At 41.2% G+C, this 27,198-nt stretch overlaps 1 protein-coding gene across 4 annotated transcripts; it reads left to right on the plus strand.

Annotated features, from left to right (window-relative positions):
• Window positions 1-930: 930 nt before the first annotated feature.
• LOC119479342 (liprin-alpha-3-like) lies at window positions 931-27,198 on the plus strand. Of its 4 annotated transcripts, none has more exons than XM_037754812.1 (32): window positions 933-1,180; window positions 6,968-7,748; window positions 11,183-11,284; window positions 11,729-11,893; window positions 13,619-13,693; window positions 13,810-13,869; window positions 14,101-14,229; window positions 15,835-15,927; window positions 16,313-16,365; window positions 17,284-17,377; window positions 17,578-17,712; window positions 17,955-18,038; window positions 18,152-18,283; window positions 18,376-18,438; window positions 18,754-18,833; window positions 19,225-19,411; window positions 19,508-19,698; window positions 19,816-20,059; window positions 20,153-20,292; window positions 20,402-20,550; window positions 20,686-20,782; window positions 21,232-21,313; window positions 21,494-21,694; window positions 21,810-21,872; window positions 22,352-22,378; window positions 23,950-24,125; window positions 24,217-24,314; window positions 24,435-24,610; window positions 24,785-24,853; window positions 25,338-25,500; window positions 26,875-26,937; window positions 27,065-27,198. In XM_037754812.1, the coding sequence occupies exons 2-31, from the start codon at window positions 7,413-7,415 to the stop codon at window positions 26,919-26,921; spliced, it is 3,711 nt and encodes a 1,236-aa protein (XP_037610740.1). In that variant the 5' UTR covers window positions 933-1,180; window positions 6,968-7,412; the 3' UTR covers window positions 26,922-26,937; window positions 27,065-27,198. The 4 variants fall into 4 exon arrangements, with proteins under 4 accessions (XP_037610743.1, XP_037610740.1, XP_037610741.1 ...); XM_037754813.1 differs by having other exon boundaries at window positions 26,878-26,937; XM_037754814.1 differs by lacking the exon at window positions 13,810-13,869.

A 27,198-nucleotide genomic window follows, 5' to 3' on the forward strand; every position in this document is an offset into this window, starting at 1 on the left:
GCTGCTCTCTCCGACATGCCCTGATGCAGAACTACACAGAGAGCCGGTGAAAATGCCTTTGTCACTTTAAATCCTTGCCGTGTCTCAGTCGATGACATCATTGTCTGAGAACACATTACATCACCCCTTCCCAGGCTCTCTCTCTCTTAAAGACAGCACCACCTTATGTTTACTGGGCTGCACACACATATGCACACATACACACACAGAGAGAGAGAGACCTGCTTATCTGTTTACAAATGCAATATGCATATTAATTCAATCAGCATCCATAGATGTGACCAATTCCTTATTAAAAAAAGCTATAATTTTTTTTACATTTACATGTAATAACATTCACTTTATGATTGAATATTACTGGAAAGCGTTTCCTACCACACTACAGACATTCCTGATTACATTTTAAACAAAAGCTTGTCCTTTTTTTTCATATCTGCATATGCAGTTTGAGTATTCACATCTCAAACTGCATGCAGCAGAAAAATATGACCCCCAAAAAATAGGTGATATATGAAAAACTACTTCCACAAAATGATTGCTGATAAAAGTTTGAGTGACATTTTGGATCAGAATGGAGCAGAATATTATATATGAATATCCACATGAGGTTTTTCCTCATGGTCTGGAAGTTGGGGCCTGCAGAGCATCACCTCACATATACATTATTTTGCAGATATAGCACTGCTTTATGATGCACAAAAGAATGCATATGAATATTTACTGTATTTCTATTAAATGAGTGTTTTTTTTTACTCAAGCTGCAGCTGAAAAGGCAACACATGGACTAGATGCATGTAAAATATCTTGTCTTTTAGTTTGCCTCTGATATGTACACACACTGTATAATTAATCAGGTGTTTGATTGCGCGTAAATCACACAGAGAGATGCGGAGAATGCTGAGAGAATGTTTCTTTAAGACCCATTACCTCCCAATCCGACAGAAGGGGGAGTCTGTGGTAAGGTGGCGTATCGTCTCTCTCCTCTCCTCTCTCCTCTCCTCTTTCCTCTCCTCTCCTCTCCTCGCCGTTTACATGTGGAGAGAAAAAAAGAGAAAAATAGTCCAGTTTTGGATGAGTGGCACGGACACCGAGGTGCGATCCTACGAGGTGATGGACCTATAAGGGATATTTAACATCAAACATGGACACTACAGGCTAACCCGCGATGATGACTGCTGTGGTAAGGGATGCAACTTCACACACCGCCCCATCGCAACCCAGTTTCCATTGAGAGAGAGAGAGAGAGAGAGATGGGGGGAATAATGGAAGATGCATGCACTAATGTGATAAATGCATAACAACATTGTGTTGTGCAGGATTGAGGAGGGTTTGCATGTGGAAGAGGATGGATGAAGGGTGCTATTTGACTATAGATGCTTATATATGTGAGGTAGACTATGCATCGCTCGGTGCCTGTGTCAGTGTCAGGCATTGACAGGTGTGTTGGCAGCACGATTTATTCAGGGCGCGCTTGCTCGCTTGCATACAGTGTAGGGAAGATGATGAAGATGATGATCACTGTATATTGGCCTTACTATGTGTTGCTTGTAATTAATCATGGCTGTAACTAAGCTCTGGGAGCTTTGTAGTCCAAACCCCCCCTTCAGCTCGCCTCCCTGCTGTCACAGTACTAGGGCCTATATCTATATGGAGTTGCTTATAATAATAATTCTATAGAGAAGAAGATGAAGAAGGCCCTTTACTGAAAATGTGAGATGTGAATTTTTTTTTTTTTTTGGCCCATCCTCCTCCTGCCTGACGTGATGCTTCTTTCCACACAGTCGGATCTCGAAAAAGATTCATCCTATAATGCGTTTTTACGCGCGAAGAAGTGCCACAATTTTAGAGATCCCACTCCTGTAAGCTTTTTTTTTTTTTTTTCTACTATAAGAATGTAGATCTGCGCGTGCGTGCGCGCTCGCGTGCTGCCTCTCATCATCATCGACTGGTCTTTCCTCCTCCATACATACATACATCCAGAAATGGAGGTACAGCCTCACAGACCTGTCATCTGGAGAGGAAGGAAGGGAGAGAGAGAGAGAGAGAGAGCCTCGTCATTTCCCCATTAGCCCAGTATGTGTGCCGTGCCGTGCCATGCCAAATTAAAGCGCGTTATTAGTCCAGACCCTGGTGCTTTTTTCTTCTCCCCTCAATACCCAGCTGTCTGACAATCACTTATCGATTCCAATGATGCGTTTCTTGGCCAGGGGGGTAACTGTTTCATGGTATTAGGATGGAGGGATGATGTAGGGCATTATTATAAGCTTTTATAGAAATGCAAAATGTTCTCTCACTGTGCTTTAACATGTAACAGGATGTAAAAAAAAAAAAGCCAGTTCTAATTGTGGTGCTGTGGGAGCCTGCAAACCTCTCTCCACCGCCCCAGTGTCTGGTGGAGGAGAGCTGTTTTTACTGCTCCCTCTCTCTCTCTCTCTCTCTCACACACACACACACACACACAAGGCTATATGGCATTTTCCCATTTTTTTTTTTTTTTTTTTGGAGGCAGGGAATATTTAGTAACATGATACACTACGCCTAATTGGGGGGGCCTTGTCCTAATTGGACACAACCAGATACTGTAAAGCCAAGTCTGTCCACTCACAGGGTGGGCGAGCTGGATTCAGTGTGACTGTGTATGATAATGATGGTGATGATGATGATAATGATGTGGGCAATCGTAATATATGAAAACACCCCCATGTGCACACACACACACATAATCGATTTCATTGTGGTGACACTGTGACATGAGCTCACCCCCCCAATGACTCTAATGCTGCTGCTTGATAATGTACTGTTAGCTCTACATTCTTATTATCACCGGCTCATTGTTTTCAAGCCGCCTCTCTGCCAGTCCCCCCATGCTCGTTTCACTCATTTCTATGGCAGCCACAATGGCAACTATTCAACGAAAAGGTCTCGATAATGCTCGTAAAGCTGTAACGTTATGGCACGATAACAAGCCTACAGTGTCATTTTGATGCACTAGACCTGTATTTGTTTTCTAGTTTGTCTCTCTCTCTTCCACACACACACACTCATAAACACACACTGGGTCCTGAAGCCCAGTGACCTCACAGCTGACGCTTCAGTCAAAACTGCAGGCTGCACAGTTATGTTTACTGAATCAGGACTCCAGCGACGAATGCTTTTGTCTCTCCTCGTGTGACACAGTAGGAATACAGTGAACTATTACTGTACAATATATACAGTTAGTCTGCACTGCAGTAATTACATTATCCTGTTTTCTGTTGCCCCTGCTGAGCTAATGAAGAGCTGCTGGTAATGACGATGAGTAATTATCCCAAGATGAGTGGCTGGAAGTTTTTTTTACAGTCCACCTTGTATACTTCAGCGGGAGTATTTCAGGTGTTTCAAGATCTTGATCCAAATGGATTTCAGGAGGATATTTGGGATCACAAAGTAGCAATCAGAAGCTGAAACATGTCTCGAATCTAATTTCATTTTGAACTCTTAAACTGTATTTTTAAGGAAATGCCGGTTCAGTCGTGCATCAGCGATTATCCGTCAGTGGCGCGGGGAAGGAAGGAAGTTGGTTTTTAGTGGGACATACGGTGAGGTTGCCAAGTACTCGAGCCAGCTCACCAGCATGAGGAGCTAATTTAGAGCTGTATCAGGCCTCCAATTACCAGCAAGCAGTCCCCATCTTTGGTTTTGGATGTCCATATAATAATAATAATACGACCACTGACACGACTTGTTTTCGCTGCTGCTCGGCCCCGTGCGCTAAATACGTTTGATTCACAAAATGGATGATTTTAGTTGGACAAAGAGATTCTTTATTGCACTGCCCGGTCTCACTGACGTACAGAAGCCTGCATGGGGCACTAAATCAGTCCAAACCACTTAAAAGTATAAAGGCCAGTGCAAGCCCCTGAGTATTGTAGACTAGACAGTGAAGAATATGGTAGGAGAGAAGAGAGGGACACGAGGCGCTATAATAATGCTGATTGCTTGAATCCATACCATTTTGGCCCACAGTTTGCAGCATGAGACAGAGGCCTAAAGGTAATTTAAGTTGCGCAGACAATTTACAATAAAGGAAGTTGGGGATGCACCGATCTGACTTTTTCAGTCCCGATAACGATACCTGGGCGTCGGGTATCGGCTGATACTGAGTACCGATCCAATACCAGTGTTTAATTGATAAGCTGTATACCTCAGCGTGTGGAAGTGACTGGGATTGTTCTTTTATGTGTAAGGTGACATCAGGCTTGACTTAGACATTGCTTTCCTAACTTTGTAAAACAAAATGTACCAAATAAATACATAGATATGCATTTACTGAATTGTAATTTATCATTAAATGAATAATCGTACACCAGCAACTTGGTAAAAAATCTTCAAAATGAACAGGAATATACAGTAAATCAAGTAAAATCCTTGTTAATGCTGCAACAAATTGGTCAAAGCTTAAACGGATATTAAAATTCCAGTATATAATGTATATAGTGTATAAACATAGAATTGAATTGAATAGATCGGCTCCATTTTCACCTATCCGGTATCGGTGCATCCCTAAAAGGAAGCTTGGTGGAGAGAAACCACATATCTGAATCACAATCACATACTTTGTTTGTTCGAAAAACTGAGAATGAGAACAAATTGAAGATGTTGTTATCCTGCTTAAATCATTAAGATTAGCATTTTAACACTTTCATCATTGCTAAAGACACACAGATCTCACCAAGATCATAGTGACTGATGCCTTAAAGCAGACCTATTCAATTAGTTTTTTTAGAAGGGCCAGATCAATAAAAAGTGCCAAGGGGCCGGACATTTACATTTCCTGTCTGATCTGCAAAGCTAGGAATTTAAATGTGAAAACAATATTTAATCTTGGTAGGTTTTTGTTTTAATAAACACAATGTTGCATTTAACATGTTTTTGTATTCAGTTTGACTCTCCTAAATGTTCTCTGCTTGAACAGCCTGGGTTAAAACTTTTTAAGAAAAATAAGCATTTCTGTGCTTAACAAGGCATAACTAATGGACTAATTAGCCTACTAATTAAATAATGATCGTCTAATAATCAAACTAATAAACACCCATAAACTTAAAATGTCAGCAGGTTACTCAAATAAAAACAAAATGATGTTGCTTTTAACAGTCTGTAACAGCGTCAATAGCGTGTGTGGTAATGTTGATGAACAGGAATAAACTTTTATTGGCAGAAATTCTTATAATTATTATTTAAAATACTTTTTTCTAAGGCTATCAATTGATTAAAATATTTAAACGCAATTAATAGCACATTTCTGTGTACCCTAAATGGCGATTTGTCAAGTATTTAATACTCATCATAATGGGAGTGGGCAATTGTGCTTGCTCTATGCAAATGTATGTATATATTTATTATTGGAAATCAATTAACAACACAAAACAATGACAAATATTGTCCAGAATCCCTCACAGGTACTGCATTTAGCATAAAAACTATGCTCAAATCATAACATGGCAAACTCAAGCCCAACAGGCAACAACAGCTGTCAGTGTGTCAGTGTGCTGACTTGACTATGACTTGCCCCAAACTGCATGTGATTATCATAAAGTGGGCATGTCTGTAAAGGGGAGACTCGTGGGTACCCAGAGAACCCATTTTCATTCACAGATCTTGAGGTCGAGGTCAAGGGAACCCTTTGAAAATGGCCATGGTAATTTTTCCTCGCCAAAATTTAGTTTATGTTTAGAGCGTTATTTAGCCTCCTTCCCAACAAGCTAGTATGACATGGTTGGTACCAGTGGATTTCTTAGGTTTTGTAGTTTCATATGATGCCAGGATCTATCTAGCTTTAAAATTGAGCCCGCTACAACCTCTGAAAGATCGATTGCGTTAATGCGTTAAAGAAATTAGTGGCGTTAAAACGATTTTGCATTAAAATGCTATTATCGCGTTAATTTTGACAGCCCTGCTTCTTTCATATTCATAAATTATCGAAGGGCCGGATTGAGGTTGTTAAAGGGCTGGATTCAGCCCACGGGCCGCCAATTGAATAGGCCTGCCTTAAAGCAGCAGTTTGGGAAATTCGCTTTTTCACTTTCTTGCCATGAGTTAGATGGGAAGATCAATACCATTCTTTAATCTGTCCATTGAATATACTCTACAGCCAGCAGTCGATTAGCTTAGCTTAGCATAAAAACTGCTAACCTGGCTTTGGAGAAAAGAAAACAATAACAAAGTGTAAAAGTTACAGGTTTTAGAACACCTGGGGTTTTGTGCCTGAAGTATCGTCACTTTGAGATAGCCTGACTTCAGGAAGTCACTGCTCCCGGCCAAGAAACAGTCCGGCACATAGCCAAACGTAAAACCACAACTTAAAGGTCCACACTTCACATTTTTTTACGGATTAAACAAGCAAGATATTACATGTTACATGTAATTACTGAGCTTTAGAGGCGATGGTAGGCAGATTTTGTTAACTTTTGACAGAGCCAGGCTAGCTGTTTCCAGTCCTTGTGCTAAGCTAAGCTAACCCGCTCCTGGCTGTAGCCTCATATTTAACGGACAGACATGAGAGTGGTATCAACCTTGTTGTCTAACTCGTAGTGAGTTTTTCCAAAAGGCATACTATTCCTTTAACACAGAGAATTTCATGCAGCATTGAACAGTTTTATTCTTCAAGTCGCACGACTCTGTGTGCATGCTACTCAAATGCATCTTTCATTTAATTCACTGTAACCTGAGATCCTAACGGTTCACAGAGGATCCATCCAGAATTCCTAATTTATTGTAAGTGTGATCGCATTATTATGTACTAAGTCAACATATTCCTTATTTTGTCAGAAATGCTAATTGCAAACCATCAGTTGGCATTACTGTCACATTTACTTCAGTAGTCTCAAACTACCAGCTCACTCTTTGCAACGTCCTTTCTCATTTGTTATATGCACAGTGAAGTTTATTGAGGGAGATCTAATGCAGTGCTTGCTCTCTTTTTTTTCAGCTCTCACCCCCGGTGCTGTGAGGAGCTCTGCCTCGTGGACACAATTTAGGAGCCTCGGCCCTCTTTTATCCCTTCCTTCCCCGTAACCCCTTCCCTTCCTCACCCTCCGCCAATCCCAGCCACCCACAGCACGGCTTCCCCGTAGATACTCCTTCCTCTTGCATAACACAGGAACACATAAGCATTCTGATCATACACCATGCAGGTTTGGACTTTGTGAAGGAAAGACGAGTGAGCAAAGACGTACAGAGGCAATAAACAAAGGAAGATATGCAGACCAAAGGAATGATATTTTTTGGAAAACTGAAGATGTAGAGATTTATATTTTGTACTTTAAACTTTTAGTACAACCTCATTAAACACCAAGGCATTAACAGAGACATTTTGCACGCACAATCCCCCCGTTTAGTTTTCTTTATTAACTTGACACACACGCCACGGTCTCATGATGATGTGTGAAGTGATGCCCACCATTTCTGAGGATGGGCGAAGTGGGACTGGTGGGGGCCCCTCCTCACCTGCCGGGACCGGAGTCGGAGGCCCCGGAGGTGCGATAGGAGGAGCAGGCTTCAGCGGGAGGGAGGCCAGAAGCGGAGGAGACGAAGGAGGCAGCACGGGGAACCTGGAGTCGTTAATGGTCAACATGCTGACAGAGAGGGAGAGGCTGCTGGAGAACCTGAGGGAGACACAGGACTGCCTGGGCACGGCTCAGCTCCGCCTCCGCGAGCTCGGCCACGAGAAGGAGTCACTCCAGAGGCAGCTATCCATCGCTCTTCCACAGGTACACCTGTGTGTATGTGTGTGTTTACAATCTGTGCCTATGCGTGTGGAGCAGTCAGCCTAGTTTGGAAGTGAAAGTTTGGCTGATAGAAGTGTGTCCTCCTTGTGAGGTAACATTGTTTATCCTCTGTGCTATCAGTGTCTAGTTATGTACGAGTGCGTTGTGTCATCATGAAGCGAGCTCATGAGACAGTAAGCCTTTGCAGTGACAGTTCATGCAGAGAGACGCTAGAAAGTGGCTGTTAAATACTTCCCCCACTGCATCTTGAGAGTTTTCCTCACTAATGTCGTTCCTACTAATGCAGAGGGTTTATGTTCCTATCATCTTCTGGCTGTTTAGTCTAAGTTGCATCCGCAATTTCTCCTCTTATTGTGTAATCAGCTTTCATTATGTTTGTTGACCGTGTTGTTAGTGGATGATTAATGATGCTGGGAGATAATATGTTAATGGATTCAGCTTAACTTAAATTAATATTTTCTAGCAATTCTCTTTAGTTTATTGGGTGAAATTGCTTATTAATAATATCTGGAATGCATGAACAGCTTTCTCAAACCCACCGGCTCTGAATGTGTGTACTGTGTTTACAGTATGTGTAGTTTGTCGCTGTCTTTTCAGGCACTATGTGTGAGGTCCCTTTATGTTTTCTCCAGCTTTTAAAATATGTCAGCACAAATGACCAAATCCAATTCAGTCAGATTCCTTGTGCACGTTGTGCACGTTGTGCTTTGTGATAAACGCCGTCTGTGACTCGACTGATCCCGTATTAATCCAATATCAAGAGATATTGTCATTGTCATTATTTCAAGTCAGAGAGGTATTTTTACCAAGTTTTTAGATCTAATTTTGACGTTGAGACAGAAAAGGGACTAGAGGTTTTCAGACTTGCGCTGAACATGGAGCATATTGAGTCACGTCTCATTATTCCTCACACAACACATAACATTTTCACATGTGCTTGTTTACAAGAAGTGGATACACATTCGTAAAAACATATGGAATCAAGTACAATATGATTTAGTATATTGCTCTCCCATTTCTCCGTACAAATTACAAGATAATGACAAAACAACACCCAAACTAACTTTTCTATTATCACCTCTAGAGCTGAGACAATTAATCAATAAGATGATTGACAGAAAAATAGTCAGTAACTATTTTGATAATTGATTCATTGTTTAAGTCAATTTTCAAGCAAACATGCCACACATTCCTTTGTTCTGGCTTCTTAGTTGTGATGATTTGCTACATTTCTTTGTCTAATGTGATAGTAAATTGAATATATTTGTGTTTTGGACTGTTGGTCCAACAAAACAAGTAATATGAAGCTGTCAACTTAAGAAATTGCAATGGGTATCTATGACAATTTTTTGACATTTGATAGACTAACAAGTTATTTATTTACTCAATCAATAATGAAAATAATCATTAGTTGCAGCTAGGCATGGGGCGATATGAAAAATTCATGTCATGATTATCCTGGCTAAACAAATTCACGATATTATCCTGATAATCATCAAAATATGCTTAAAACTCTTCAAATGGAATCACTTTACCTTACATTTTGCTAAGAAACAAATATTTTTTATTGCATCACAGATGGGACACACATCTTTTTTTTAAATTTACATCCTTTTTAGTGAAAATACACAATCAAACAATCTTAAATAAGGTAATCTTAAATCATCAAGTTTCCCCTGCTTTCATAAAGGATATATTTAAGCATGATAATATGTTTTAAATCAGGCTCTATTTTTCACTTCTCTACCATGATAGACCGCTTTTCAAATGAGGATATTCACGATTATCCCGTTAATAGAAATTCACCACAATCTACTTATTGTGAGTGTTTTTTATCACGATCTGCGATAAAATCCTATATCGTCCCATCCCTAGTTGAAGCCCTAAATACCAATGCTATTTCAACAAACAAATAAACATTATAAACTCTGTGATGTTAGTTTTTTTAAAGGCCTACATTACTGAATTGCATTTGAATGTACAGGTGTTTATGACGTTGTGTACCAAACCTGTATTTTGTTATCAATTTGCAGCTAACACACCATTCAAAAGTAAGGCTGCAACTAACATTTAGATATTTAGTATTATTTTCACTGTTGATTAATCTGTCGATTATTTTTTCTCGATTAATCGATTAGTTGTTTGGTCTATAAAATGTCAGAAAATCAGTGTTTCCCAAAGCCCAAGATGACGTCTTCAAATGTCTCGTTTTGTCCACAGCTTAAAGATATTCAGTTTGCTGTCATAGAGGAGTAAAGAAACCAGAAAATATTCACATTTAAGAAACTGGAATCAGAGAATTTTTCAAATTTGTTCTTAAAAAAATTACACAAACAGATTAATCGATTATTAAAATATTTGTAGATTAATTTAATAGTTGACAACAAATCGATTAATCGTTTCAGCTCTAGTCAAAAGCCTTTCAAAATTGTATTTCCTATTTTTACAACACCTAGTTTCCTTACATCATAGAGCAGGGGCTGCAAATTCATTTAAATAAACAGAGGCCAATAGAGAGAGAGTGAGATGAAATAGAAACAATAAGTGGATAAGGGAAGCCAACTGAGAAGCTGACCTCTATCCAAACAAGAAACAATCCCATAAGGCCAAGAGCCAATGGACCCACTGTGTCACCATCTGTATAGATCTGTTTCTGGCTCTTTCTCGTTTCCATCCTCCACGCAAACACAGACTAATTTCATGTCTGCTTTTTTAACTGCTTTTGATTCATAATGCAGGTAATCCTGACTGTAAACATCTGCACACCACTGTCTTTCTCATAAACCGCAATTTCCTCTAAACTAAAGGCTTCGAAGGTGTTTTATAGACGTAAAGAAATCCACCATAGATTGTACCAGTGTTGTTTAAGAAGATCACATACGCTCTCCTGTTTGCACTCCTCTTTAAGCGCTATGCAGGAGTTGCAAACGTATTCCCAGCGGTGTTGTGAATGACATATCGATGCTGTGTTTTTGGGGGTCTCTCTTGTGCATTCCGGTGCAGAGCCATTGTGTAACAGTGTGATGTAATCCATCCATGAATGCGAGTTCACAGAGGAGGATGAGCGCGAGAGAGGAAGGTGCTGGAAACTGTGTCATGTGATTTACATGATTGTTATGTAGGTTTACATCACGTACGTCTCCCTACGTTCCTGGTCTCAGGTGTTCAACGCAGTGTGTTTCTGGAGGGTTATGCATATTTTTAGTGCTATGTGTCCATTTATATGTGCTGGGCGCAGCCAACTCCATTTGATTTTCACTAGATTTGCCTGGCCTGAATTATCATTTGCTCCTTTCAAACTCTCATCGCAGCTCGAGCCGGCTGAGCAGACGCCACCACCGACGTTAAACTATTAAAACCATACATTTAAACAGTTTGTTTTCTTTGCCCCTGAACGCAGCTTGTGTGTTCCACAGGAGTTTGCTGTGTTGACTAAAGAGCTGAACGTTTGCCGGGAGCAGCTTCTGGAGAGGGAGGAGGAGATTTCTGAGCTCAAGGCGGAGAGAAACAACACACGTGTAAGATGTTTAGCGGCCATTTTGCTTATTAGCACTGTAACAGCCTCTGTGTTATCTTCCTCACCCATTGTGGTTGTGTGGGTGTGACACTGTTTCATTTGCTTCTGGGGGGTTTTTTCCCCCTCCTTCTCTCCCTCTTTCTCCTCCACATATTCCCTTTGTGACTCCTTTTTGTGTCCATATCTGCTTTCCTTATCTCTCCCACTCACTCCTTGTCCCTTTCTACTACCCGGTGCTCCTCTCTCATTGTCACTCTTAAAACCCTTCACTCCTCTGCATCTTCTCTGAGCCTTTCCCTGTCTCTTATTCTCTTTCCGTCCTCATCCTCTGTGTTCCCCGTCCTTCAAAACTCCCTTTTCCTTACCTCTCTCTGTTCACCTCTTTGCGTTCTCCTGCCACCTCCGTCACTGTCTCCTTCTCCCTTCAACCCGCTCGCTCCTGTAGTTGTTGCTGGAACACCTGGAGTGTCTGGTGTCTCGCCATGAGCGCAGTCTGAGGATGACGGTGGTGAAAAGACAAGCCCAGTCCCCGGCGGGGGTCTCCAGTGAGGTGGAAGTCCTCAAGGCCCTCAAGTCTCTGTTTGAGCACCACAAGGCTCTGGATGAGAAGGTTGGTCCAACTGGTGGCCTTTGAATTGTAGATCAGGGCCTTATCAAACTGTTAAAAGTGAAAGTAAAAATCCTTCACTTTTACTTCCTACCCACAAACTTAAAGCAGTTAAGATCAGTGTATTTATATTAACATGACTACTTATATGTTAAAGGGTCACATGGTCATAAACCACAAAAAAAGCTTCAAAAACAGACTTTTAAACGCCGGACAGATAAAGTTATCGGCTAGGTAGGGAACGTAGTGGAGCATTTAACAGCTTAAGAGCCACATGTTTCCCTTAGGAGTTGGTAGGGACCAAAAACAGAGCAAAAAGGAGAGTGAATATTAGATTGACATTCATCAGGTGACCAGAAAACACAATGTTTAATTCATGCTAATATTGCTCAATATCTGCTGGATGTGTAAATAAATAGGCTGTTTGCTAACATGTCACATTAGCTTAAAAGGCGATACAGTATGTCAGTATTGTTTCTTTTCTTGTTTCTGCTGCCATCAGGTGGACCAAAAAAAATCTGTTATTGCAGGTTTAAGAATAAAAACTATTGATGCCATTGCTTTTGACTTGGAAATACTCTTAAATTTAAGAAAGATCCAAATGTCTTTTGTAGTCTGTCAGCAGGGCTAGAATATGCATTTGTGCTTTTACTCAAGTACTGTACTTGAGCACAATTTGGACATACCGTACTTTACTCAGTTACTTACTTTATGCTACTTTATACTTCCTCCAATTATATGTCAGAGGAACATATTGTACTTTTTACTCCACCACACTCCACTAATAGTTACTTTTTACATAAAAAAACACATAATAATATGCTCATATGATTTAATGCAGTAATATACAAAGTATGTAATATCAACTCCAAATTAGCGAACTACAACATTAAAATGCTCTTACATGCTAGTGGAAGGAGCCATTCTGCATGATGATACTTTAAGTACATTTTGCTGATAACACCTCTGTTCTTTTACTTAAGTAACATTTTGAATTCATGACCTTTACTTGTAATGGAGTATTTTTAGACCATGGTATTTCTACTTTTACTAAAGAATTGTTAATACTTCTTCCACCACTGCCTATTGGGGTCTTAGACGGCTGTAGTACAGACACTGACACGCACCTTTTAGCATATGTTTTGGATTGAATGTATCGTATGTATATATATCATTGGTTATGGTTAAGTAATATATATCAGAAAAGGATAATTTAGCTCACCAGATGCAGACATTGCTTTCTCAAGAAGGGTAAATCCTACTCCTGCTCTGAGCATTAATTTGATCATGTGGTACTCTGAAAGGTTCCTCCGACACTTCGTTGCAAGTAAGAGTAAGTTACTTGTTAAATTATTTTTCACTCTTACTGAAGAAGTAAGCTCTTTAGAGTATTCATAGCAGTTTGATAAACACAGGCATCGGTGAATAAATTCTATCAGCCTCATTTATTGTCTCATCAGGATGATCACAACCAAAATGCTGGAGTGGGATCAACTGGATGACAATGGAGTACACGGAAATACCTTATACACCTGTTTTCAAGAACTTCTGTAGTGATGTCAGTGTTTTGGCCTCTTATGAACTGCTCTTTCTTTCTTGCGCTTTCTATCAAGGTTATGAGGAAGGTCAAGAGGATGTAATTACTTTGGGAGAGTAAAAGAGCAAATCTGTTTAAGCAAATCCTAATTTGCAAACGCCATGATGGTCAGTCATTGCTCTGCCCCACAGGTCCGAGAGAGGCTCCGTGTGGCCCTTGAGAGGGTGTCCGCGTTAGAGGACCAACTTGCAGCATCTTCTACAGAGGTAAAGTCCAGAGCGAATGATTTTTCTGTGTCTCAAGGTTATGCTTGAGCTTGGTGTTAAGAAAGAAACATTCATTTGCATCGCCTGTTTGTCCACTTTGTCTCCCCTTTTTCCAGGTAATCTCTTTAAGAGACCAAATTAAAAGACGTCAACAAGGGGTGGACGGCGGGAAAGATGTAAGGGAGGGTTTTATGCATGTTGGTTCCAGTTGTTTTTGTGTATGTGTTAGCGTCCAGAAAGTCCGTAGAAAAGTAGATGTATGGGTACCAACGTGTGTGTCAGTGTGATTTTAATGTAAAGTCTTACTTCATCCACATGTCATTTATTTCAGCTACAACCTCAACTGATTCTAACGGGTTATTTCTCTTCATCACTCTCATTTTTGTTCTATATTGTCATCATTCCAGCGACTACCCAATGGTCCCTCCACTGGTCTGGAGGATAGCGAGCTGGAGAGACAGCGAGAATCAGAGATCGAGCGGCAGAGAGCTGAACTCTCCCAGCTGAGGGAGAGGCTGGCCCTCATGTGCCGGCAGGTGAGTGCATGTTTCTGTATATCTGTCATGGTGAGGTGGTATGCGGATACATCTTCACATCTTCAAGGGGATATTTCACCGTTTGCATGTGGCATCAGGGTTAAATGTGAAATCTAAGCTGAAATGTTTCAGTTAATATATAACGATTGTATCCATCTGTATGATGGAGTGTAATGAAATTGAGAAATAGTTTGCTGGGTATATGCTGTGTTTGCAATCATGTTAGCTTGATGATGTTTTCACTTTATACCAACAACACAATCAACTTCTAATTTACTCTAGATATGCCATCATCTTTGTTGTAATCAGAAAATTTCTGTTTTAAGGTAAAAATAACTAATAGGTTATAGTTAAGATTAGCAGTAAAGTAAGGGCTGAGTGTTAAAGGAATAGTTCAGCATTTTCAGAACCACAACGTGTAATTACATTTCGGCTTTTGTACAAAGCCAGGCTAGCTGTTTCCCCCTGTTTCCAGTCGTCATGCTAAGCTAAACTAACCGGCTGCTGGCTGTAGCTTTATATTTACTGTACAGACATCATATAAGTTTCGGCAAGAAAGAAAATAAAAGCATTTACCAACATGTCGAACTATTCCTTTAAGGTTAGTGTTTGGTTAGCACTGAGGACTAGATGTAGTAGTGGTGGGAATCACCAGAGGCCCCACAATATGATATTATCACGATAGTTAAGTCACGATACGATCTTATTGTGATTTTAAACATTTTGCGATATGCTAAGTATTGCGATAAGATATATTGCGATTCAATACTTTTTTACTTCTGCAAATTATGCAGTTTTATCTAATAATATACAGTTTTCTCTCTGTTCATCTCAGAGTTTTCATTCACATATCTTGAGGTCAGAGGTCAAGGGACCCCTTTGAAAATTGAGTTTTTCTTCGCCAAAATTTTGCATAACTTTGGAGCGTTATTTAGCGTTCTTAACGACAAGCTATGCTACAACCTCTGAAAGACAGAATAGCGTCTAGATAGATGTAGTCAATAAGGGTCTTCACAAGATAGAAATACAAGTGTATGTGTGCACATTTGTACTGTAACGGTGCATTTGTTTTATTAGTTTAGTGTACTCCATTAAGTAGAGACAAGCTATTACACAAGTATTTCCAACAGTATATACCAAGAAGGAGGGGATCTATGTACAGTACGTCTACTAGTCTCCCTCTTCCCTCTTGTGGCCAGTCAGACTATTGCAGCTGCTTCGAGAAGCCATACTTATACTGTATAGTGCACAATAAGACGCCATGTGAATTTGATCATAGACGTACTATATGTAGCACTGTCCGACATGTGTAATCAAAAGTATTTAGATACCTAACTTACAAAACGTTTGACTGTCTGGTCAGAGGATAAAAGGATTTAAGAGAAGACTGACAAGAAGCCCGTTCTGTCTCCGGTTTACTGCGTCAGACTCTCAGCATGTCACACTTATGTAAGTGATGCTTTTTAAAGGGTCTGACATTGACCAGACAGACATGTGTAATGAATCACTTGTCGTGTCTATTTACACTTGGTGCTGTGGCGGTTAACACTGACTCACGTAGGTTCAATCTGTGTCATCTTGTGTCCCTTTGTGGTGTCACGTCAGGTTGGGGAAATAGAGGAACAGCTTGCGGCCGCCAGGAGGGAGGTGACGAAGTCGGAGGAGGCCAATCAGAAGCTCCAAAGGGAAGTGAAAGAGGTCTGTAGGGCCAATCTGCCTCTTCCCGGCCAAGACCCTGAGCTCCCTCGATTCCCGGGGTTCCAAATGTATATTTGAACACAATGGGCATATGTTGGAGTAGTATTAATATGCATTATTTTGAAAGGGAAATTAAGAGAAATTAAACAGTTATGAGGTTGATTTTTGCTTATTGGTGTTACTGCAGATACAGAAGTCTACTTCTGCATAAGTGTACTATCTATGCAGGCCATCCACACATTAAAACGTTCTCCTCCTGTTAGGTATTACTTACATGACCATTAGTTATCACATAAATGTGTAATAAAAACTGTTTTCCTATGCATATCTTGAAAGCCTGAACTGCACATTATCTTGTTTCATGATACATTTTTACGTCCTCTAGGCCCTTTGCCAACGGGAGGACATGGAGGAAAGGATTACAACACTAGAACGCAGGTAACCTTCGCTGTGTTTGAGGAACCTATTCTAAGTTTTAGTGAGGACTCGCGCCTTTTTTTTTTTCTTTAGGAACCAGAATTTCATACATCAGCTGTAATGAACACAGCAGAAGGACCATATGGTTCACCTGTTGGCTGGAAATGTGTTGCAAATGTGTCCTGACACCTCTTTATGCAGTCTAAAGCTGTTTTACATGATAACATTTGCATCACATTCTTATTAAGAGTGCGGCTGTGAGTGAAAAGCAAAGAAAAGCGGACTTTTATAGCACACAGTTTATTTGAAAGCAAGGATTTGAGATCATAAATGAGTAGTTTGAGTCTGTTACATTTGTATCTTTTATTAACTGATGCAATATATAATGGCGGAAAGTTACTTTTCCTTTAAAAATGTACACAATTAGAAAGTCTCACTACTTCCAATGTCAACAATGAACATCTAAAATCAATAAATTATGTTTTATTTCTATCTTTACTACAAAGAGCAACATTTTTACTGCATTATCTTTGATTGATGATCCGTTTCTAGCATCTATTCAGGAGAATTATCTGTAAATAAAAACAGCTAAATCATTTTTTACCTGAAAATGTGTCTGCAGGCAAGAAGGGTAGGGCAGCTTCTATGCTGCCTGAGGGGCAAAAAAACTCGCTACTGTTTGTAAAGCTTAAAGCTGTGAGCGCACAGTAATACCTGAAGGCAACTCAGATGAGCATTTTAACATTATGATCAACTTAGAGCTTCTCCCATCTGGATTTTAGCCGTTTGACAGTAAGAAGACACGGTTCTGTGGTATTTTAGTGAATTAATCAATTCCCAGTGGAACGCCCTTGCGTATAATCACATATACTGTATCATGTTATGTTGGCCCAGAAGTGCAGCTCTAATAATTCGATGGTGTCTTGGTGTTGAATGCAGGTACCTCAGCGCCCAGAGGGAGGCGACTTCTCTCCATGATATCAAAGACAAGCTGGAAAATGAGCTGGCCAGCAAGGAATCACTGCACAGACAGGTAAGGATGGCTCATATAATACAGTATCCAATAAAAATAGCTGTGTTTGATGGAGTTATATTGAAGTATTTAAAAATCTAAAAATGGATCTGGTATGCGAGTGCCATTATCTTTAACGATTATATAAGGTGCAAGACTCATTATGTAACTGACCTTCAATCACACATACCGTACATTTGTGTTGTGGTGTGTGTGTCCAGAGTGAAGAGAAGAACAGACAGCTGCAGGAACGTCTGGATGAAGCCAAGCAGAAGCTCCAGCAGACCCTGCAGAGGGCCGAGACGCTGCCTGAGATCGAGGCCCAGCTCGCCCAAAGGGTTGCTGCTCTCAACAAGGTAGTCAATCACATACTCTACCTGTCTGACCAGATAACCTGCCATCAGATTCAGTGCTGATAGTTACATTTAAAGTATACTATTTACTGTATACTATGCTGCCATTGCCTCTATCAGTTGATCAAATAATCAGATCATCATGCCTCTTTTGAGCAAAAATCCTCAAGCTTTTATTTGGATCTATTTTCAGTCCACTCATGCATCAGAACTGGCATCTGGAAATTATGTTTCTTCTAATTTAGGCAGAGGAGCGCCATGGAAACTTTGAGGAGCGACTACGACAAATGGAAGCTCAACTCGAGGAGAAGAACCAAGAGCTACAGAGGGTAAACTCTTTTTTTTTTTATTTGGCTACACTTCACATTTTAAGCAAAATTTTAATTTGCCGTCCACTTTTTTCGTTATCTTAAGCTCCTCTTTTATGGCCGTTTCATTTTAGGCGAGGCAGAGGGAGAAGATGAATGACGAACACAACAAACGCCTCTCAGATACGGTGGACAAGCTTCTGTCTGAGTCCAATGAGAGACTGCAGCTCCACCTCAAAGAGAGGATGGCAGCGCTAGAGGAGAAGGTAACGAGGAGACTAATTAGTGGTGCGGAATATTTTGTGATAATAATGGAAAATAAGAAAAAAGTTACATATTCATTCTTCTGCTCTGCTAGAACGCTCTTTCAGAGGAACTGTCCAATATGAAGAAAATCCAAGATGATCTTATAGCTAATAAGGTATTCACTTTTTCAGCTGTGTTATCATTTTTTAAATATTGTGCATGATCCAACTTTCAACAGAACTGTTATATTATATATATATATATATATATATATATATATATATTATATATTACTGTTATGCACTGTTATTACTGTACTGAATATTCTCTTCTATACTTTTGCTGAGGACGTTGACCTTTAATTGTTAAATATCAAAAGTTCTAAAGAATTGCACTTATCCCTACAAACAAGAGATGTGATGTTTTACAAATATTTTTTCCTTGGGGGAAAAAAAAAGCAAGTTATAGTCTTGTTTCCTCTGTGCTTTAGGAACAGCTCCTTGCTGAGCTGGAGCGAATCCAGCTGGAGCTGGATCAGCTGAGAGGCAGGCCCGGCTCTTCTTATTCCAGGTTAGCCACAATGAACCTTTAAAGGACTTTATTTATACAATATGTCCTACATTATTTGAATACCCAAATAAAAACAAAGTCTCCCAAGGGATGCTGTATGTACACAGCCCTTACTGAGCACAAATTAGTGTTTACTCCCCTGTTGAGTCGTAATGAACTTTCACTAAAATCTATTTTAAAATGTAATTATTTATACTGTACCTAGAGGGTGTTGTTCTGCCTAACAAATATTCAAATAACCTATATATATATATATGCTTTATTCATATGGATACATTTTTTTATTTCCAGGAATACCTTTCTGTGTGATAACGTCATGATTTCACACCCATGAAATGGGAACATTGTTATCTTCAATAAAATAACAAATGAATTCTGTATCTCACCACAGGGCGGGCAGCGTGAGCTCACTTCCCTCCACCCTTTTTCGAAGATCCCTTCCAGGGAGCGCCTCGGAGCTGCGATACCCCCAGGGCGGAGGCTCGCTCCCGTCCGGCTATAGCAACTCCTCTACCGGGGTGGTGGTTCGGCGGACACACCGAGGACGGTGGGGGGCTCCTAGAGACGAAAGTAGCAAGGTGCTGATCTCACGCTAATGAGATAATGATGATGATGATATATTATAATTATAATTTATTAGGAGGATAATTTCCTGCATTTCTTCCTCTTTCCAGTATGGAGAGTGGGACAGCGGCAGTATGCTTGGTCCCGGGTACGAAGGTGGTGACGGAGGCTGCTCTGACGACGAGGACGACAGGGAGACTCTGTTCGGATCGGAGCTGCTCTCCCCCAGCGGACAGACAGATGTACAGACTTTGGCCATCATGCTACAGGAGCAACTGGAGGCCATCAACAAGGAGATTAAGTGAGTATTATTACAGTTTTGCGCAGCCAATATTTTAGCCTACATTCAAAATGATGTGGGCTTTCTGATAGAATAAAGATCTGAAATTTAAAAAAATCGTTCCTCCTCTCCTCTCAGGCTGATTCAGGAGGAAAAGGAGAGCACAGAGCTGAGGGCCGAAGAGATCGAGAGCCGGGTCAGCAGCGTGGCCCTCGATGCCCCGCCTCTTCCACCCTCCTCGCTGGGAGGACGGGACAGCGTCGGGAGGGGATACATGACACCCTCCATTACCTCCTCCACGTTGGCGTCTCCTTCGCCGCCCAGTTCTGGACATTCCACCCCCCGCCTGCCACATTCCCCCGCCAGGGAGACTGACAGACAGGTAGTGTGTCGAGGTTGAGATATGAGCCACAAATGTGCTTCAGATGAGGATCATTTATGTGTAAATTCACCTCATCTCTTTCCCCCCCTGCAGAATAGCAAAGATGGTGAAGAATGCAGAGCACTCGCCTTGATTGACTCCACCCCTCCTCCTGTTCCTCGAGCCCTACGATTGGACAGAATGACACACACTCACCCGGGGGCAGGCCTCGATGACCTCCGTGAATTTCGCAGGTACTCTCGAGAAGGTTTACTCATAAATAGTTTATTTGGCTAGCTCCCAGATACGCTCCGTGTCTGTGTTGACTTAACTTCCTGTTTTTTTCTTTCTCCGTCCCTCTAGTCTCTCTGCTGATGGTTCCACCACTGCTAGCCAGGATTCCCTCCACAAGGCCAGCAAAAAGAAAAGCATCAAGTCATCTATTGGTCGCCTCTTTGGCAAAAAGGAAAAGGGGAGGATCGGCGCACCTGGGCGCGAATCTTCTTCACTGGGTACGTGAACAGATTGGAAACTAGTCATTCACAACAACGTTTTGTTGTCAGATATTTCTGTTTACAGTTAGAGCATCATCAACATTGACGCTGAAACATAAAGTAATTATTATATTTAACCTTTGACCTTTCCAGCCTCCACACCCTCTGATGACCTAGGTTCAGCTGACCCGTTAGGCCTGGCTAAACTTGGGACTGGAACGGTGGAGAAAGACCGCCGCAGCAAAAAGAAGTGAGATCAGTCATCTTTCCACACGCTTCTTATGTTATTCACAGATCTTTGAACGCTCCTGTAGTCAGTCTATTTATTCCCAAGGCGTAAATCACAGATGCTTTGTCGCACCCTTCAGCACCTGTATGAAACGCACCGGGCTTTCAATTAACTACAATGTAAACTCATCCGTGGCAATATTAAACGCTTAGAGAAAGTGCTCAGTGAGTCTGGTGACGTAGTTTAAAGAGTGAAAAGACACACACCAGGCGGGCGGGAGGAGATGGATGTGCCAAACAAACACAAGGCTTTCATCCAGGAGACCTCTGTATCGTGTCCCGTGCGTTAAGTTTCACTTTCACTTTACAATCAGCTGTTGGTTTGTGTCCCGTGTTCACAACGTTAAGTCTAAAGTGAGATATGAAGAAAAGTATCTTTACAAAACTTTTGTTTTCCACTCTCCTTGCCAGGCACGACCTGTTAGAGGAAGCCTGTCGTCAGGGTCTACCTTTTGCCTCTTGGGATGGCCCGACTGTTGTTACGTGGCTTGAGGTACGTCATGACATGTCATTAATAAGCTTATATAGATATTCAGTGTCTTCACTAGGATAAATCTAATTGGTTAGGGCTTCACAATCTGTGTGCAACAAATAGAAAAGTGACACTTAAACATTGCTTTTTTGTCTCATCATTCCAAGTGTTGCCGTTCACATCTTCTCTCTGTTCATCCAGCTGTGGGTTGGGATGCCAGCATGGTATGTGGCAGCATGTCGTGCCAACGTGAAGAGCGGCGCCATCATGGCTAACCTGTCGGACACGGAGATCCAGAGGGAGATCGGCATCAGCAACCCTCTACACCGGCTCAAACTCCGCCTGGCCATCCAGGAAATGGTCTCCCTCACTAGTCCATCTGCACCTGCAAGCACTCGCTCTGTAAGGCTCCGTAAAAAAAAAAAGCATGATGTGACCATAAACATCTGCACATAAAATCACGTGTTCACACAGTAAGGAAGAAGGCTGATGTTGCATTTGTTTACTGTCATTACAGTCGACCAGTAATATCTGGATGACACATGCTGAGATGGAGTCTCTCACTGCTGCCACCAAGCCAGTAAGAATATTACATTTCATATCAAATCTCAAAAGAGAATTCAATATTTTAGGATATCGATTTACTCTGTCTATGGATGTTGCACTTAATACTTCTGATACAAACACTATATTTTCTGTATTTAGGCATCTAATATAACTAAATGTTTATGTTTTGGTTTCTAAATATTTAGCCATATGACCAAAGGTCTCACATTGCTTTTTTCTTTTTCTTTGTCTCTGATTAGGCATGTTTGGCTACACCTTCCCCTTACTATTCCCTCAAAATCTGTTTTGATGTAGTGTTTTTCCAACTAATTCTCACTCACTAACAAAACTTTTCCTCCCTCTGCCTTCCCTCTGACTCTGATTCACCATAACACACACACACACACAAACAAAAACACACTCCCCCCCCCCCCCCTGCCCTGGTGATCTTTCCCTCTCTTTGCAACTCTCTGTCCCTTTTCTCTCCCATTTCTTCTCTGCCTGAAACAAAAGGAGCAGAAGGAGTTCAGCTGGGACCAGGTGAGTTTCTGGCAGCTGGGTTAATTTGAGTCTGGTGTTACGTCAAGAGGAACAGATGTATTACTCAGGATAACACTTTGGGATATGACGAAATATTAAGACTCAATAGTTTTTTAACCACAGACATAACTTATTGAGTAATGAACACTATTTATGCCAAACACACCCCCATGTGTGATCACATGAGGAGAGCAGAGGGTTACACACTTTAGCTGATTCTGTTGTCTGTCAGTTGAAGGTGAAACTGTTCCTCATCAGATGGCTATATTAGAAACCAGAAGGGCTCTGGGACCAGCAGCGAAAATTACCAACATTTCGATTATAAGACTTTTATTCAGGCTGGCATTGTGTCCCTGCTAACCCAAAAGTCGCTCATGCTTTATAGCAACTTTAGGGTCGCCAGTCTGTATAAAATGTCCCTCTTTTTTAGCTAGCACTTTAATGCATCAGGAAGTCCCTCTAATTGACTGAACTTTAAGCTGCAGTGGGTAGAATTGGAGCAAATATGATTAAAACAATTTTACAGTTATAAAACAGTCACTATATCCTGACTGTAGTGCATAAAACAGGTAATCTAAAAAAAAACAAAAAAAAATCATGTGCCTCTGTGTCCTCCGGTGCTCCTAGTGGCAACTGCAAGATTTCACAGACCGGAGGAAAATAACCAGTCAGAGCCACGGGCTAGATTTTCTAAAGCCTGAAAACAGATTCATGAGGAGGTGCAGAAGTCTAGTTTTCTATCAGAACACTTGAATTACAATATGCTGAAAGATTATTATGGATTTTTTGCCCAGTGATGCCAAAAAATATCCTGCCTACTGCAGGTTTAATTGGTCAATGTTAAAAAGCTAAAGCTAATAAGTTCTTAGTAAATGTATTCCTGGTCCATACACCCTGTAGCTCTTTTCCAGTTTGTAAGTGGTTAAACAGTCCATTTAAGACTGGGTGTTCAAACCCTTAAAAACCTAGCTATAATGACAAAAAGTGTCAGGCTGAAGGAGGATTTTCCACAATCTGGCAAATCCCAAATTGTTCTTATTTATAATTTATAATTAATCTGTAAAGAATAAGTAAATGATTTCTACCTACCTGCCCAGGAACTACGGCGAAAACCCGGTACATCATACCTCTCCTTGGTTTATATAAGGTTAATGTTCTTTGTGCATCGTCCCTGTTCAAATAAAGAAACATATCATAACATTTATTAACCATTAATAAAGTAATTAGTGACAACTTATAACCCCTTTGTAAAGGCTGCCTTGTTAGAAAGTGGTACCAATCTATCACAATGCATTCCAGTCTAACTCTAACATACAGTATAGAAATAATGCACATCCCTGAGAAGGTACCACCACAGATCTTTGCCAATTTCGCCTACAATTCCCATGTTTCCTGTTACCTGTGATGCATTAACTGGCACAACTGAGGGATGTTTTGCATGATTGCTTGCTGGCCAGCAGTGTATATACAGCCCTGCAGTGTTGCAAAGGAGGTAGAGACAGATGCCGGCAGAGGAACTTTGTGTTTTCTTGACTCTATTCAACCCTACTGATGCCACCTCCGTCCTCCAGATCCTGGCCTATGGAGACATGAACCACGAGTGGGTGGGAAACGAATGGCTGCCCAGCCTGGGTCTGCCACAGTACCGCTCCTACTTCATGGAGTCACTGGTGGATGCCCGAATGCTCGATCACCTCACCAAGAAAGAACTGAGGGGCCAGCTGAAGATGGTGGACAGTTTCCACAGGTCTGATGTTTATACACATTATCTGTCTTCTTTGCACCCTCTTCTTAGGCTTTGATGAAAACTAGAGCAATGTGTTCCTTCTCTCTTACAGGGTGAGTCTTCACTATGGTATCATGTGCTTAAAGCGCTTGAACTATGACAGGAAGGAGCTGGAGAGGAGGAGGGATGAGAGTCAACACCAGAACCAAGGTGAGGCCTGTACCTTTAATAGCCAAATCTACCCTTCAGACATAATATCAGAGCATTTACACATGCATTTTGGTCTGTAGTAAACCGGTGATAACTGCCTTTCTGTGTCCTTCTCCAAAGATGTAATGGTGTGGTCCAATGAGCGAGTGATGTGCTGGGTGCAGGCTATCGGTCTGAAAGAGTTTGCTGACAACCTATTAGAAAGCGGGGTGCACGGGGCCCTTCTGGCGCTAGATGACACCTTTGACTTCACCGACTTGGGCCTCCTCCTCCAGATACCCAATCAGAACACACAGGTACCCCACAGCACACCACCTTTATTGTAGACACGGAGCGCTTATCTCACAACTGTCGTCAGAAATTCTCATTGCCACACCTCCTGTTTGCCTAATGCCAAGATAATCCTAATCTTTAACTCTTAGATGATCTTAATTATGATCTTAAAACTCCCTTTGTCTATCTTTTTGCAGGCGAGGCAGCTCCTAGACAAGGAGTACAACGCTCTCATCGTCATGGGAACAGATAGGAGGCCAGATGAGGTGCGACAAAGCAGACTGTCAGTAGAAAATCAATCAAGATAATCACTCCTGCCAGGAGGCGGGAGTGTGTGTTGATTGTAACCACCCTGGCTAAGACTATTTTACTTGACGAAAGGGCCTTTGATCCAAACTTTTCAATTTTTTGCACTTTGTTAAACATGTGTCATGACAGGATAATTTCCTTTCACTGGTAAAATAGCAGACTGAAATATCTCTCTTCCTTATAAAGAGAGCCTTTATGACATCAGTGCATGTACCACTGCTGGCAAATTGTTGGCATGTCAAAGTGGTTCAGCTGTGTTTACACCACTGCTAATTGCTTAGTTACAGCTCATAGGACTAAAAAACTGTGCAACTGTGGTGTATTGTCACAACAAAACCTGCTTTGTCAAATACTACTCTGCTAAACCCCACTAATGCATAATGAATAAAATCCTGAACACTGTTCTTTTTAATCACCGGTGTTATTTCATTGCCTCCACAGGACGGCACGAAAACATTTACACGGTCACCGTCATGGAGGAAGATGTTCCGAGAGAAGGACCTCCGCGGCGTGACCTCCGACTCCTCAGAAACGTTACCTGCCAACTTCCGTGCCTCCGCCATCTCGACCCCCTCCGTCACCCTGAGAAAAGTTCAGAGTGAAGGTGAGGAGATGCAGCTCACAGCGGCTGAATGAACATGAAAGCAGCACTGCCGGGTTCACGCATTATATTGTGTTTTTTTCCTGTTTAAAGGGGCTCTATACGACATCCAGAGCATTAATATAACAGCAAACAACAATTTGCTATTTAAAGATATAGAGTAGCAATGTCTACCTGAGCAGAGAATGAAGTCTCTCCCTCTGTCTGTGTTGTAATCCGAGCTTCTTTGTGCTTTGTTGACATAGCCAGGCCGGCTGTGCGTGCTTTTAGTGCATGTTCGTGCATTTGAGCGCGCCCCACTGGCACCGGTTACAGCTGATAACGCCGTCCCGACCTACAGCGCCGCTGCAGAAGTGTAATGATAATAATAATAAACTGCAAGGACGGTCGCACGGACATGAGCTGGCGTGGAATCTTGACGAGGAAACATTTGGATCTTTTGTACTCTGTGGGTTTTTTCTCAAATTGTAATGTGCATGGACAGGCGAAGGGGCCGTGTCTGATGCTGTGACGTCACTTTGGCCGTGCAGACTCCTCGTGCGGAAATCACGCTTCAGCCATTGCCATGTTGACAGCCATGCAGAGGCAATAGAAATGCTCCCAATCTCGCATTTAGCACCTTTATACATTTGTGAGAGAAAACAACAATGTGCATTATGAAATGTTAAACTAGTCATACTGTATACTAACAAACTACATCAAAACATACTTAAAGTAAAAATGTGTGATGCAGAAACGCAGCAGAAGATGGTACTGCATGCACATTAATTAGTGTTACTTGATGTTATCTGTTTATTTACACTTCACACAAGTGAAAAAAGTGACAACGGTGGTCATTAAAAATATGGAGATTTAGCAGCCATTTGATTTCTTAGGGGTCTCCAAATCCAAGGTCGAAAGCGTTTTAAAGACTGAGTTTAAGAGCTGATGTTGAGATGTAGCATGGAGAATAAATAATGCCAAAAGAGCAACAAAAAAAATGGGGGGGGGGGGAATCTGCATGGCAACACAAATAACCATGCAGTATTTTAGACCAGACGGTCACTCATTGGTGTCCAGTGTGCACATTAGAGGTGATTCTCCAGTAACACTATCTGAGTTCAAAGATAGAATAGTGTTATTTGTTTTCCTACAAACATGTCGCTGAAATTTATTTCTTCAGCACGCATATTATGGCCTTTCAGAAGCAAATACCAACACTGTTCCCCACAATAGTTAGAGCTAAATAAGCCTTTTGGATTAATAGCAAAATATCTACAATAAATGTTTTAGTGGCTTTTTTGAATCCAGTGTTTGTTTTGTACTACTGCATTCTAGGTCTGCTTGTCTCATAGTTGCACAGTTTATATTTACTAATTACCTTCTTCTCTCTGTCAGTAGGTCCGAGAGGAGAGTCGGGGTCCGTGAGAACATATTCCTGCTAAAACATAAGCACACCAGGTGAGAAAAAAGCGCCCTCGCTGACGGTTATATCTGTAGCTAAATATAGATCGTGTGAACACCAAATCAAACATCTCATCTCAGCGGGAGCTTTCACGATTCTTTTGTGTTTTATTCCATTTTGTAGAGCCCCACCTCTATCCTAACCCACGGGGAGGAAAAAGAAAAACACATTTTTGAAGAAAAAAAAAAAATCTAAGGATCAAAATCAAAAATGGACACTAGAAGATGACCAACAACATTCGAGCGAGATGTCTCGAA

The sequence above is a fragment of the Sebastes umbrosus genome, chromosome 20 (genome assembly GCF_015220745.1).
Source record: "Sebastes umbrosus isolate fSebUmb1 chromosome 20, fSebUmb1.pri, whole genome shotgun sequence".
NCBI lineage: Eukaryota > Metazoa > Chordata > Actinopteri > Perciformes > Sebastidae > Sebastes > Sebastes umbrosus.